Below are 15,096 nucleotides of genomic sequence, written 5' to 3' on the forward strand. Positions count from 1 at the left end.
ACATTGAAACAATGTTGAGTCAATATCAGGTGATGTCATTGAATCAACGTTGAAGTGTGACGTTGACCTAACGTCACTCTTGCACCCTTTTTTAACGTTGAAACAATGTCAGGTTTTGATGTTGAATCAATGTTGAAACCTGACATTGATTCAACGTTGTATTTTCTAATACTGTTGACATTGAAACAATGTCAGATTCTGATATTGAAACACTGTTGAGCTATGGTGTTGATTTTCCACCTCTGTCGCACAGTGGCTTTTTATTAAAACAACAGTTAAATCATGACTGGAAATCTACCTCTCTTTATAGGTATTTTAACCAATACTAAACTACTGCATGTTTCCATCAATACTTAAACCACCTAAACACATAATTGTACTTATTCCTCAAATTGGACACCCTTTAAAAAAAACAAAAACAAATGTCTCACAATGTATCATGTCAATATTAATATCCTAAAATAAGAAAGCATTGCATGTGATGTAACAGAGGAAAAAACTAAACAAAAAAAGGTCAATAGGCATGTTTCGTTTGCTAAATACTTTATTAAAAGACAGTTTCCTATTTACATTTATATGTTTCACAGAAGTTTGTAATTTTTTACTCTGGGATGGGGATGCATGATGTGCGTCCTGCACCACCCAAACGATCTGGGGCGTATCGGAGCCATTTCTGCACTGCTTGTGCAAAGACAAACTCGGACATAGAGTTTGCCCCTAACTGCTGCGTCAGGCCATCTAGGACAAAAATACACACACACACACACACACACACACACACACACACACACACACACACACACACACACACACACACACACACACACACACACATACACACACACAAACAAAAAAAGTGAATTAGAGCACATGAATAAGCTCTTGTTAACTGTCTTTAAAACAAAATAAACATGGGGTCCTTGGGCTGTACAAACTACAACCCGAGGACTAAACAAGCCAAAGACCAAAGACTCCATCTCCAGATTAACCGGACATGAAAGTCTTGTTATTAAGAAGGACAAAGTAATATAGCAAAAAAACGGTAAAACTTACCAAATATGCATTTGCAGAGCGCTGTATCTTTAAATGCCCTTTTTTGCTTTGTCTGGTCCTTGGTTTTTTTCCCTGCCCAGTTTAGTACCAAGGCCAGCTCGTTTGTAATGGCATAAGCCATTACACGGCGGACTCGCACCTCCAGTGTGGTCCCTCCAATCAAGGCAAAGCGTCTCACCTATAGACACATTTTAAGAGATGGAATTAGCGTCTCATGTCTTTAATGTGTATGCAAGTGCTTGTGTGTTTAATCAACAGGCCGTTGTTATGTATTTAAATCACATCTGACAGCTATTACACTTTATAGTTACAAAGTGTACATAACCTTTATATACTTACCATTGCCTTAGTTGCCTCTTGTGATTGAAGAGCTGCCTCTGCATTGTTTAGCTCCTCAATGTTGTGCAAGGGCAAATCCAGAGACAGTACCCCAGCATCTACCGATTCATTGCAGCCGGTATTGCGGATGGCTCTGACCTCCTCACGGAGTTCGTTAACAGCTCTCGTCAGGTCTGACAGAAAAAGATAATTTTTTTTAAGTATTTAAGAATACAGACAACTTGTCAAAAGTTTCCTTGTGTCACACACAGATATGTACAAAGACACCAGACAGTATTTTATTACCTGGTATTTTCACTCGAGGGGGCTGGGGAAACCGTTTTTTTGTGGGCTGCTCATCCTCTGAGTCACTATATGTGTACAGGGGATTTGGTCTAAAGAAAAAAAGTTGAAAACGGTCATAAGTAATTACAAATGTGCTTTTGGAATATTATTTCCTAAAGTTACAGTTTGATTTATAACAACACACACAGGAAAGGGAGATGTGCAAGAAGGTACAGTATACAAGGAATTTTTGAAGTGCACAAGTGTACACGGCTTTGCATCTATAAAAAGTTTACAAGCTTCCACTTTTTGGACTATATTATGTGGTGATATTGCAGTATGGAAGCACCACAGATATGTATAAAAGACAAGATCATAAATTCTTAGCAATCAAAGATATGTTTGTGAAATAAAAAAAGTTTTACTTGTGCTTTCTTTTATGACTGGTCTGAGTTTCAGCTTCGGACTGAAGGTCAGACGTATCACAGTGTTCACTTAGATATTTCTGAAGACTGCGTTCTGCTTCGTGAAATGTGTCTGGAAGTACAAACACAATGTATGGCCAGACATAAATTAGGACACGAAAAACTTGTTATTGTTACATTTATACAACACCAATCCAGATGATACCCACCATGGCTTATTAGAAGTCGGACTGGTGCATAGGTGAGCCATGTTGCACCAGGATGAACTCTCCTCTTTACTGTGGCGTGGATCCTGAATGTGTCTCACGGAGGATATGGAGGCTATGACAATTTCTCCCCATTTATCCATGAACTAGGGACTATTTCTGTACCACCAGTGCTGAACTGCACAATGCACCAGTCTTTCATTTTTATCTTTTTTTAAAATTTGGAGTCCTTTTTTGCCCTGTCTAGGATAAACAGGAAACAGATAATTACAATATATTTCATAGTCACTACAAAACTTGATCGATTGATAGAACTATATAATAAATAATAGCTTAAAATGTATATAGGCAACAATTACAAGCAAACCCAATAAAACAAACTCTTTTTTTTTTTAAACATACAACTGCGTGTGTATATGTAAGCATTTAAACACTGAAGATAATAAAATTAACAGTATTTTGTCTAAGTCTGCCATTGTAGGAATTCATGGCACCGAGACAAAAGCTTGGCGCACATCTTTGACTCTGCGTTTTCTCCGTCTTCCTCGTCCACACGTAAATGCTAAAACGGAGTTTTCGAAAATATCCGCCCTGGCAGGCGTCTTTAAAAATCTCAGTTTTCAGTTAACGAAAACGCAGTTTACGTGTGGACAAAAGGTGCAAACGCAAGGTAGGTGAGCGTGCAACGTATAGTTTGAATTGAGTGCGAATCGAAGCGGGTGCTCTCCAATCATTAAAAGTAACAAAGTCATTGAACACATTTATACAGTTACCTTTACGTTTATCAATCATATATCACAGATTTACAATTTTTTGTAGTACTATGCTAAAAAGCAACTACAGAGCGAAAGTCTGGGTCAAGCGCCGAGGCGACGGCAAGAACAAAGGAACCCTCGAAGCGTTAAAGCTAGCTTTGTAAGGGAATATAACGGAAAAGTATGAAACGAAAATGTTTTCTTTGTTGATAGACTTTGTTCGCAGTGCAATTTATTTGTTGCCGGATTGTAAGATGAAAGTAGACACAATTTCGGGCTCCCACATTTTATCCGAAACTTTACATTAACAAGTTTGTTTGTTTGTTTTTACTGTTATTCAAATGCAACCATGGAAATAACGAATAGAACAAAAGTCATTCATTCTTACCTTATACTAATCGTGGTGCAGGCCAGTGCAGTGCATGAACTGATGCCTTCTCCGGTCAATTTCGCTGAGAGTAAATCTAATGTCCCGCTCTACTGTACAAGACAATGGTTACCTGGAGGGACGTACCAATGTGATAGGGGTGCTGCGGAATAGTCCAAGTGGTAGCAGCTTTAATTTCCCGCTCAACCATAAATTGATGATTTTTCAACGTGATTGTTGTCACCTTGTCAACTATAAATAGATCAACAATCAACGATGACAGAACAACAGTGAATCAATGTTATTTCAATGTCAGTGTCAGGTTTCATCAGTATTTCAATGTTGTTTCAACATTGGTTTTGTGTTGACATTTCAATCCTGACGATTCTGATGGTTCAGATGGAAAATCAACATCTGTTCAATGTCTCCTTGCTATCTGGGTAGCTAAAGCTAGGTAAAAGTTCAATGGTTGTCTCATTGAACTTTTACCTAGCTCTGTTAGCATTCACTTTGGTTTTAAATGACGGTTATTGCAAGACATGGTCTTTCTTCACTTTTTTTTTATTATTTGCATTTCTTCTTTCTTTCTCTCTCCTTTTTTTTTAAGCATTCGGCCTCTCGCGGTAATGCAAGTTAAACTAGCGTGGGAGTTGCTAAATATTAGCTGTGTCCAAATTCAGGGGCCGCATCCTTCGAATTGACTTGAATACTAGTGCATGGGGAAAAGAGCATGAACACGAGGTCAAAGGAAAAGGCAATGGCGGATAGTTATGAAAATTGCCTGTCGGACCTTTACCGCAACTACCAGCATCTTTATTGCATAGTGTGAAACACTGCTATTACATTTGGCAACAGATTGGATATTTATCTGTGAATTTTATATTGCAAGAGGTATTTATATGTATTTGTATTTTTTTTATACATTTCCAACAAAGTTAAAAAAAAATCCACTGTGGAATTTTTATAAAATAATTGTATGTTTTCTTTACCATAGTAACACCACAAAGAAAGCTGCCCCCTTTTTCTGATTGTTTGTGCCTCCTCTTTAATACATGGTAAGTTTTTACCATCATACATTTTTTATGATACTGTTATGATTTAATCAAAGTGAAAAAAAGGTGCCAATAAAACCATCCTTAAAACTGCTTCTCTTTTTTTCTTTCAGTGACTTGCATGTGGCAGTGCAAGCGTTGTTCCATCAGGGAGAGTAGTAGGTACAAATTATTGAAACACTGTAGATTACATCACCATTATGGACCCAGCCAGCGTTATCTTTGTATATATGTAAATTGTCCATGCACATTTAAGACTTGGTGTGGACTAAAAACACATGTTTACAGATGTCATTCTTCTCATTTTAAACAGACAGCTGTTAGTTCAGTCACTTTTAGGTGTGAGTTATGTGACTGCGGTGACCTTACCACAGAGAGAGATTATTTTGGACACATTGGATCACATTTACGAAATAGTGAGACAGTAACTTGTGTATTTTCAGGCTGCTCTTTCAAGACAAATATCTTTGGTACATTTTATTCACACAAAAAGAGGAAGCATCATTCAGATTCACTTAAAGATTTCAAGGTAGGTTTAGTGGTGTGTTTTGACCCAGCACAACATTCTGATGACCCTGAAGGTGTAGGTGCTAGTTGCTCTGATTTTTTAGATCCTGAAGTTGGAACTGAGTTTGTGTCAGGAAGTAATCATTCCACTGAAAATTTGACAGATCTTGTTGAACAGAAAGTAGCTGGGATATTGTTAGAATTGGAACATATATTTCAAATTCCAGCTACAGCAGTAGATGGCTTGGTGGAGGAGTTGAGTTTTTTGTTAAGTTCTGCTTGTACTTCAATCACAAAACGAACTGTTGAAGAGGTATTCAAGAGCCATAACCTTCATATTGGTCAGGCTGTTGTTGAGGAGCTTGCCAATACAGTGTGCATTTCTAACCCTGTATCAAAAATTTTAGCTAAGTGTGGTCCTCTTGGAACTTCATTTAAAAGAAAACAATACTATAAGCATAACTTTAGGGTCGTAGAGCCTATTGAGTACATTTTATCTGTTGATCAACGAAAGTCATTTCAGTACATTCCTTTATTAAAGTTATTGCAAGAATTATTGAGTCATAATCACATACTTGATAGAGTGATTGAGCAACATATAGGACAAGAAAAAAGTGAGGATTTGGCTAATGGTCTGAGTGTTTACAGGTCTTTCCGAGATGGCAAGCACTTTAGAACCAATAGCTTTTTAGCTGTTGACGTGTTGAGAATCTCCATTACACTTTACATTGATGATTTTGAGGTTTGCAATCCTCTTGGAACCTCACGCAAAAAACACAAGCTTTGTGGTATTTATTGGGTCTTGGATAATTTGCCTCCAGGCTCTCATTCAGCACTCTCCTCCATTTACCTAGCTGTTCTTTGTAAAAGTGACGATTTAAAGACATTTGGGTTTGAAAAGGTGTTGGAACCCCTGTTAAAAGATCTTGTGATCTTGGAACAACACGGTGTGTTTATTGCTCAGTTAAATGAGTTCGTTAAAGGCACTGTAAATTGTGTAATAGCTGATAACCTAGCTGCTCACGGGCTTGCAGGTTTTGTTGCAAATTTTTCTGGGGAACACATATGTAGATTCTGTGTCGCAAAGAAAACTGAAATTCAGTTTTTGACTGCAGACGTTTTTGAGTGTAGAACACGTGAACTCCATTTGGCTCACTTAAAATCTGCATTGGAAACCTCAAGCTTGTGTTGTGGGGTTAAACGTGACTGTGTTTTGTCTAAAAGTCTCTCTCATTTTGATGTTATTTCAGGCTTTCCCCCGGATATAGTACACGATTTTTTTGAGGGCATTATACCTGTAAAACTAGCAGAATGCTTGGCTGTTTTGATCTCCAAAAAGTATTTCACCTTAGAAAAACTTAACAGTTCAATCCAAAGTTTTGACTACAAATGGGGCGATAAGACAAATCGTCCTCACGTCATACCACATACCTACTCAAGGAAAAAACATATAGGGGGGAATGCACACGAAAATTGGGCTCTGCTTCGCTTGTTGCCTTTTATTATTGGTCCCCTTGTTCCTGAAGATGAACAGGCCTGGCATGTTCTTTTGGCTCTCAAGGATATAGTGGAACTTGTTGTTGCCCCTATCCACTGTGATGAGTCAATATCATATCTTGAGTTCAAAATCAGAGAGCATCGGCAGAGATACAAAGAACTTTTTCCAAACAGCCGTATTCTTCCTAAACACCATTTTGTAGAGCACTATCCTGTCATGATACGTCTCTTTGGACCTCTCGTTCATAAGTGGACAATGAGGTTTGAGGCCAAGCATAGTTTTTTTAAACAGGTTGCTCGCCACACCAACTGTTTTAAAAACATACCTCTCACACTTGCCAGGAAACACCAGCTTGTCATTGCTCACCATTTGCATATGTCTGATGAGAAAAAACAGTTGGTGGTAACTAATGTTTCATCAGTGCCTATTGATGTGCTCCAAAGTGACATTGCAGCTGCATTTAACCAAAGGCTTCCAGATGAAACTGATGTTCAAATTGCGAAGAATGTGTCATACAATGGTATGAACTACAGCAAAGGAATGATTGTTATCCATGGAGAGTCATTTGGTCTGCCTGAGTTTGCTGAAATTTTGCAGCTCTGTGTTTTGGAAGGGAAGTTGCATTTCTTTGTGAGAAAGATATCTGCTTGGTATAGGGAGCACTTTAGAGCTTTTGAACTGAGCACGTCACATGTGAGTGAGGTGGCTGTCATTGCACATGAGGAACTGGTTGATGACTATCCCTTAGCTGCCTACTCTGTTGGAGGACTGCGTCTGGTTACTCTAAAGAGATCTGTGAGTTTTCTTGGAAAACAAAATTAATACTTGTAAGTATTTTTTTATTATTTTTCTTACCCTGTAGCATTTGTGAAATTGTCATGCTTTTGATTTGGTCTGTCAGCTGTTGAAAATAAAACTATTTTAAAATGAATTGTTTATATATGCATTAGAAAACCTAAGCTTTTTATTTCAAAACACAACAAATCAAAACTACAGATTTGTTGAAAATTACATTTTCTGAGTGAAACCTGTTATGATTTGGTTGATTAAAGTGTTACAGAATTTCTAATTCCACCATATTGTTTTCACTGTGAACTGATTTTCATAAACACAAGATAGTCTCCAGCAAATAATTCCTTCCCTACAACTTAGTTTGAGCCACCCAAATTTTACCAAATGATTTGTGCCCTTGCCTAACCTTGTCACCAGACTTAAGACAGGTCCATATAATTATGAAAGTATATAATGTTTACACATAGCATGCGTCGTCTCTCATTTGTACTTTACTGCAGGATGATGATATTAAGGATAACCGGAATATATAATGGATGGATGATGATGATATTCCTGTTGTTTCCAAAAATCTGCTTTTAAAGTACAGTGAATTTTTCAATATATTAAGTAATTACCTGCCAGCGTCTGTCATCCTCTACAGTATTGCATCATCATAACTTCTTTTGCTGTGGGTTTTTTTTTTTTTTTTTTTTTTTTTTTTTTAGTTAGAATTAAAGTATTCATTCTACTGCTTATGTCTCTGGGCTGATGTAGCCCCAGGAAGCTCTTTTTACATTCTAGTCTAAACAGATAAGAGAAATTGTGTTTTAACCTGTGTATTTCTGCTTTGTTTTCACAACAAAAAATTGTATTTTTAAAGTTGCACAGAAGTGCACAAGGGTCCCTAATTGTTGCTTGTTGATATGCCAAACGGTGTCTTTTTCTAAAAGAATTGCTGATATTTTTCAGATCTTCAAAATGACGTCACCCCTAAGACTGCGGATAATCCTGGGTGAAGATGATGCCAGGAAGTTGATTCTTCCTGCAGGGACACCGGTCTCAATTGAAGATTTGTGCCACACAGTAAAGACAAGTTTTGGATTACAGCAAGATATTCGACTTCAATATCAAGATGAGGACTTTGGAAATGAGTTCATGAATATGTCAGATGTCTCAGAAGTAAAGGACAAAGGCACCCTTAAGGTGATATTTTTGCAAAGCCCACAGGAGGAAGATGCAAGAACTTCTCAAAGCCAAGCAACAGAGTCTGTATCCATCTCCTCTGCTGACACAGATGATACAGAGCCTATTTCATCTTCAGGTTCTTCACCATCCTCAAGGCACTGGGTTTGGCCAAGTGTCTTCACTGTACCTCAATTTAGCTATGAGGCAGAATTTGAACTCGAGAAGGCCAATACTGCCTGCGCCAATGGGGGAACTCTATTGAACCCTTCACCAAAACTGAAATCCCAAATTCTGGAACGACTGGCTGAAGAAATATACAAATTCAAAGCCTACCCAACAGACAATGATCTGACTGACGTTGCAGAAGCTCTTGTGAAAAAGCATCCTTGCCTTAGAGAGCAGGGGTCTTTCAATGGCTGTTATGGGTGGAAGATTAGCCTAAAATATAAAATAGCTAACCTCCACACCAAACTGAGAGGCCTTGGATGTACAGAGGTGACCATAAACTCCATCAAAAACAAGTCTGGTGACAACCGTCAGGCAGCCTTCAATGTGAAGAAACCCAAAAGAGCTGAAGTTAACTATTGTCCACAGCATCCAAAAGGAGAGACATCAGAAAGTCTGGAACAGGAGAGAGTTGCAATTCTTTCTGAGTTGACTAAAAGAAATAATGACTCTGTTGTGAGTGTGAAAATGGAGAGGACTTTCTCATACAGAAGGCAAGAAGTTCTTCAGGGTCAGCCGATGGTTGCAGACTTCAAAAGCAGATGGCCAGCTCTGTTCACTGCGAGAGAGGCAAGTGTGGTTAAAATGCATTTGGATGTTGCATGTAATTTATGTTTTGTAGTCCAAAACTAAAAGTACTATCTGTTGTTGGTTCCTGTATCACTGAAAATAGTAATGTGAAAAAGTAAGTACCGTTTAATTTAGTAGTTTTTATGTATCAGGACATAAGAATCATCCGGATCCTACCTCGTCATAAAATGTTGTAAATACAGCCTCAGATGGCATTCTGTTAACACTTAAACCAAAACCTCTACTGTTATACAGGTACTCTGGTCTGCTTTTTCACAGGTCTACATTGAAGAGACATTTGTGCATTTGTTTTTTAAGCCTCTTTTAGAAGACGCAACGTAGCGGCATATCAGAGTAATATTCCCGCAATGGTGTGTCTTCTAAATGTGCCACTATGCCTTGGCAAAACGAGATATTGCTGCATTCTGTGCCTGCAAGCTTCATAGTAATATTACCACAATTTTGCTTCAATGCTGGACTTGTGAATGAAGTCTTTGCGCTACAGAGGGAGGTCTTCTGATGACATATGGAATGTGTGCTGGCCTCGGCTGACCAGGACATTCTCAGCTTTACCCACAAACGTTTATCAACCAGTTAATTTTTTTTTAAAATTTTATTTGTTTTTTACCCTGAAGGGATCAGTCTAATTGAGTACTATGACTTTTCCTGGGTTCAGTGAATGCAACAGAGGCATGACTGTATGACCAATCAGACAGGCGTTGTGCTAAAACGGAGAATCCTCCACACTTTATTGTCAGACAGCTGGAGTTTAATCTAAGCTACCATTATTTAGAGTGGTCCCGAAAGAAAAGAGGGACTATTCTCCGTCGTGTTTTAAAGCAGGCGCTGCGTCCGTCTGCCTCTTGCCTTCCTTACTGCAGCTCCTCGCCACAGACAGCTCATTGCACATTTTCTCCAGCTCATAACTAACGGGTTAATTTGAGCAGCAGCATAAATTTCGAAAACACGCTCGATGGTTAAACATATGCGCAGCAGTATCGCAAACATGTGGATCGCATTCCTCTGAGGGTTTCTTAATATCTGTATTTATTGAAGTTTTTAAACCTAAAGTGATTTTAATTTAGTGCATCATATTAGAAATGATTATAGGTTATTGCTTGAATGTTTATAGACCTGTTTACCGGTCTCTTCCGTCTGACGCTGTATACGCAACCCTGCACGTCACAGCCCGGACGCCGCCCCTAGACCCCTCTTTATCCCGTCATGGCTTAATATTTTGTGAAAAGCATCTGATGGCAGCATATTGCAGCCACAGCTAAGATCTTATAATTGACCAAAAGCTTCTCAGAAGCCGTTATCAATGACAGTACTGATGTCTGCATGGTCTTCTAAAGGCAGCTTTAGTCAGCTTGGATGTGAAGTGAGTGAAATATACAGTTGAGTTTTTAATCAATGTATTTGTTCTGTATTGCAGATTGACAAGGAGTTTCTACGAATCACCACAAAGCCTCTGCTATCTACTTTCTTTGCCGAGCTTGACCAATACGCACCACACTTAATGGAAATCTTTCTGAGCAAAGGAGGGACACCTGGAAAGAAAATAAGAGGTCTCATGCTTGCCATCTCCAAGGTTTGTATTAGGATTGAGTAGACTTTGTCATAGGCAGCAAAAATAACTTTTATTTGGAGATGAAGTTGTCAATTTTGTTTCGGCTTAATAAGTGGTACATGCCAGGTTCTAACCTAAAGAATAATTATGCAAGTTAACTGATTACCCTTGCTTTAAGACAAACAGCCTGGTTTTGGCTCATATTATCTCCTCCTCCTCTCCAGCATGACAACATCCATACCAGACGAGCATGCATCTTTGTGCATCTACCTAAACGAAGACTATGAGAAGTTAATAAAGGAGTACTTGGTGAGTCATTGTGACAGCATGTTGACTGTAACATTCTCATACATACATTATGACCTTGCCTCAAATGCAAATCGTTAAAATTAAAATTTTGAGATTAGCAACAAGACACCTGGTATTGGGGAAAGGATGTCTTGAATACCAAACAGTATTAAGCGTTGCAATAAAGAATTTCTGGAATTTGGTATTGGAAGGAAAGAAATTTATGCATACCGTAGTTAAACTTGATACACAAACATACAATGCATTTAACATGCATCAAGACAACATTGCTTTTGAATCTGTACTTGGATTAAAATAAGTCTTGTTGTTTTTTTTCATTGCTATGGTCATCAGTATTTGTAAATAGAAATGTCTATGAACTTTGAGCTGTTTAGTACTAACACTTCTATACCTGTTTTATTTTAGCAGCTGAATTAGCCTTTTCTCAAGTCCTGTCCCCCTAAGTTACTCTTGCTACGTCCGACAAACAAATGGTTCCCTCTGCGCACCAACGGGTACCCAAATGTGCAAGCACACATGATTCATAATGTTCGGTACATTTACCTGGGAGTGGGGCCATCCACACTGTTTAATCCATTCACGTTGTTTTTGACTTTGTGAATGGAAAGAACACAACTCCTCCAGACACAATCTCTCGGAGTATCGGTGGGCACACCGCTTCTCCATCTTGCTTGAGGTTAATGTTTGTCAGACACAGTAACGGTTGCTATAATGTGTAATTGGACAATGGCCCTTTCGGGGGAGGGGCTGGTGAGAGGTCAATTATGCCACCTCTTTTGACATGAGAGGTGTATTTTATCATTTATGTATTGGAGTAATTATTAACAACTGCTTTAGTGGTGTAATTTTCTGTTTATTACTTTGACTACTTGGATTTTATGAACAGCATAGAAACAGTTGTTTAAACAATCTCTTAAATTTGACTTTGTTGTCTTATATTTTTGTCACGTAGGATACGGACAGTGAGGCAAAAAGCTGCATGGAGCAAACTGTGATGGGGGTGTACGTCATCCAGAAGGAGGGTGCTGAACCTGAAGATGACCCAGAGGACATTGGTGTCCTGATTGAGGGTGTGGAGGCTCTCACTGATTTGGGTAACATTGCACAAGCATGTGCTCTGTTGTTTGGACTCATATACTGTTTGAACCTGAGCTACCCACCAGAACTTAAATGCACCTTTGAAGTCCTCCAGAAGATACTTTTAAATCTTGATGGACAAAAGCTCTCTTCAAAGGCACAGTTTCTGAAAAACAAGCTTATGGAGTGAGAGCACTTGGAAATGACTGATAGGTCCTGAATGGTTCATTGGTGCAATGGTGATTTCCAATATATAATGTTAATATTTGAGTTGTTTATATTTCTTTCTTTCATTTAAAATTTTTTTTTTTAAGTTTTTGGATTCTCTCTGTTGGGCAATTCACCTTTTATACAGCACTGCAGATGATTTTTGTTTGTCCTTATATAGATGGCTCAAAATGGATCAGAGGTACTGACGGAAGTACTGTTCTGTTAATTATTTTTCATTTAATTCTGAGTTTGTAGTATAGGTACTAATTCACACATACCATAATGCTGTCATGTGTTGAATGAAGATATCATTGGAGTGCTTTAGTGCCCCCCTCTTTTTTTTTTTTTTTTTTTTTCTCCTTTGTAGAACAAAGTCAACATTTTACAGAAACTGCATTGAGGGGTTTTCCCAAAGAAATGTTCATTGTTTTTAGCTGCACTGTTTCTATGTTGTGTTTATGTGTCAAGGGTCTGTAAAGTTTAAGACCACTGCCACCTGTTAAGTTCACTGTATTATTGTGTCCATTTTGCTTGCTAGCATGTTTTAAGACACAGCAAAACTATATTGCTAGCTGTGGAGGACTGCAACCAAAATTAAAAAATAAATACAGAAATATAAAAATTGGTCAAACTAATAATTATTACAATGAGATAAACCAAACAAATATAGATTTTCATTTCAAGTAATTAATTGTCATCTGTCATTTAATTTGATGTTAAGCCTTCTGTTTCTATTTTAGTTTTACTTCCTAAATTTTTTTTTTTTTTTTTTTTTTTTACCTATGGATTTTTTTTGTTGTGTTGCCCGCAAATTATCTCTAATTTTTTTTTTCCAAATTCACACAATAGTAATTCTATTTTGTTACATGTTTTAACTTGCCAAGTGGGAGATGTATTTTTATCTTTTAGTTTAATTTTTTAAAATACAGTTGATATATTGAGCAAATTTTGCATCTGTTTTTAGTTGTGGAAGCTTTGGTTCCAACATATTACCTATGTAAATAAGTATTCTTATGTTTTACCTTTTGAAGTGGCATAATGCTTGCAGGTGTACAAAAATGGTAAGCTTTTATATTGTCCACTAAATCCAGTTAATAAAGTTAATGTTATCATAATCTGATTGTGACTTTTTTTGTAAAGTAGTGGGTTTGTAAATGTGTAACAAATGTAAACAAATCTAATTGAAATAATTCAATTGAAATGAGTGACATCATCAACCCCCATATTGGTTTATTAAGCAAGACTTGCAGTAATTGCCTTGATTAACAAAGTAGTTGTTGAAACAACAAGATTTAATTGTGTTTTCCTAAACTTTTTAACTAGTGTAGAATGAATTAAAACAAATTTCACTCTACATACTTAAATAAATCACTTCAAATCAATGTAAGTATACTATGTTGATCCAACGTAATCTGATTACATTAAACCACCAAATGCTAAATGTGTTGGTTTGACATAATCGAAAACGGTTTATTGTACTTGGTTAAATTGTTTGCAAAAAGGGTGCCATGATTAAATTGTGTTCATCCAACAACAGATTTTTTTGAGTGTGCACTCCTCCCCTGCAGTTGAGCCACAAACCACACCAACCAGAAACAAGTTTATTCTTGTTTTTGTTACTTTTTCTTTTTATAAAAATGATTGAGATGAAAGTTGCATTATCTAACTTCAAGTGGCAGTAAAGGATTTACATGCATGACAAATTTTAGTAAAAATACTAATCATGAGCATTTCACAAGTTTCAAAACTTTTATTGGAAAATGAATTAAAATTTAGTTTTGAATGGAACATAACTAAAACACGTAAACCAGCAAAATGAAAGATTCTGTCATACTTTGTACCAAAATATTATTCTGTATTGTTCAGAATACTCTAAGAACAAATTATAATACTGCTGACGCAGGCTGTATTATTCAGCTCTTAAGCAAAACAAGTTATAGCATATATGACTACTTCTACTAATACTAGTACTAATAATAATAAATCAGTATTTAAATGTATTACATATGGTGTCCAACCTTGAAATGAGCATATTCTTACTTTCCTTTAACTCGGTTGTACTGTTTTATAATGCTTTATTAACCATACATATGATGATTATATATTAATGAAACCTTAAATCCTAGGTTTGTTAATAGTTACCTCATATCCTACATCTTTCTTTTCTCGTGTATTAATCACATATTTTAACCATATCACATTAGTAGTAGTAATATCACTTTCTCACTTAGTTGTATGCATGTGCACTACAGTTGGGCCTCATGCTCTATCACGTGAGTTCTACAAACACAGTGGGGCCATTTTAAGTTCACGTGATACGTTAAACAGATAGTGAGACTCCTTCTACTTATCAGGGATGTAAATCTTCAGGTGACAAGGTCATAATTCTCTCTGTGAGGAAGGAGGGGCTAAGGATGGGGCTGCAGGTATATCCCCTGTGAGCTGGGCCAACATATAAGAGTTGTGGAATGTCTTTGTCTGTGTATAAAAGCCTGGCCATGATGATCCGAGTGCTTGTCTGGGATGCTCTCCCCACATTGTAATGTGTTTGTTAAATACACTTCAAAACGCTCACTGGGTGTGTTGCAGGTTATTGTTAAAATTTCCACGACAATAGACAATAGATTACTTGCAGATAACAACAGAGACAAAAAAAAAAGTCTGATACCAAAAGTAAAGTCAAACTTCAAAGAGTGTTAAACTGTGATAA

The 15,096-nt window shown here is 37.2% G+C and overlaps 2 protein-coding genes across 2 annotated transcripts in view; one reads left to right on the plus strand and one right to left on the minus strand.

The window, feature by feature from the left end:
• The window catches only part of LOC146673737 (uncharacterized), a 94,087-nt gene that overhangs the window by 17,479 nt on the left and 61,512 nt on the right, over positions 1-15,096 (plus strand). The gene's annotated exons all lie outside the window — the stretch shown is intronic.
• LOC146673738 (uncharacterized) lies at positions 526-6,835 on the minus strand. The gene is made up of 7 exons (XM_085384658.1): positions 6,792-6,835; positions 2,291-2,373; positions 2,082-2,193; positions 1,678-1,766; positions 1,393-1,565; positions 1,054-1,231; positions 526-738 (listed from the first exon to the last, which is right to left on the minus strand). The coding sequence occupies exons 1-7, from the start codon at positions 6,833-6,835 to the stop codon at positions 602-604; spliced, it is 816 nt and encodes a 271-aa protein (XP_085240784.1). The 3' UTR covers positions 526-601.

Source organism: Rhamphochromis longiceps, linkage group LG3, assembly GCF_057381845.1.
Source record: "Rhamphochromis longiceps isolate RC_006_pf linkage group LG3, R_longiceps_female_GT1.1, whole genome shotgun sequence".
Classification (NCBI taxonomy): Eukaryota; Metazoa; Chordata; class Actinopteri; order Cichliformes; family Cichlidae; genus Rhamphochromis; species Rhamphochromis longiceps.

What these genes read in the sequence shown, in the direction of transcription:
- LOC146673738 (XM_085384658.1), bottom strand. Translation starts at nt 6,835, where the DNA reads ATGGTGAGCAATGACAAGCTGGTGTTTCCTGGCAAGTGTGAGAG. An exon ending in TTTCCTGGCAAGTGTGAGAG is followed by an intron (nt 2,374 to 6,791) that starts GTATGTTTTTAA and finishes AGACACATTCAG; the next exon opens with GATCCACGCCACAGTAAAGA. An exon ending in AAGAGGCAACTAAGGCAATG is followed by an intron (nt 1,232 to 1,392) that starts GTAAGTATATAA and finishes ATGTGTCTATAG; the next exon opens with GTGAGACGCTTTGCCTTGAT.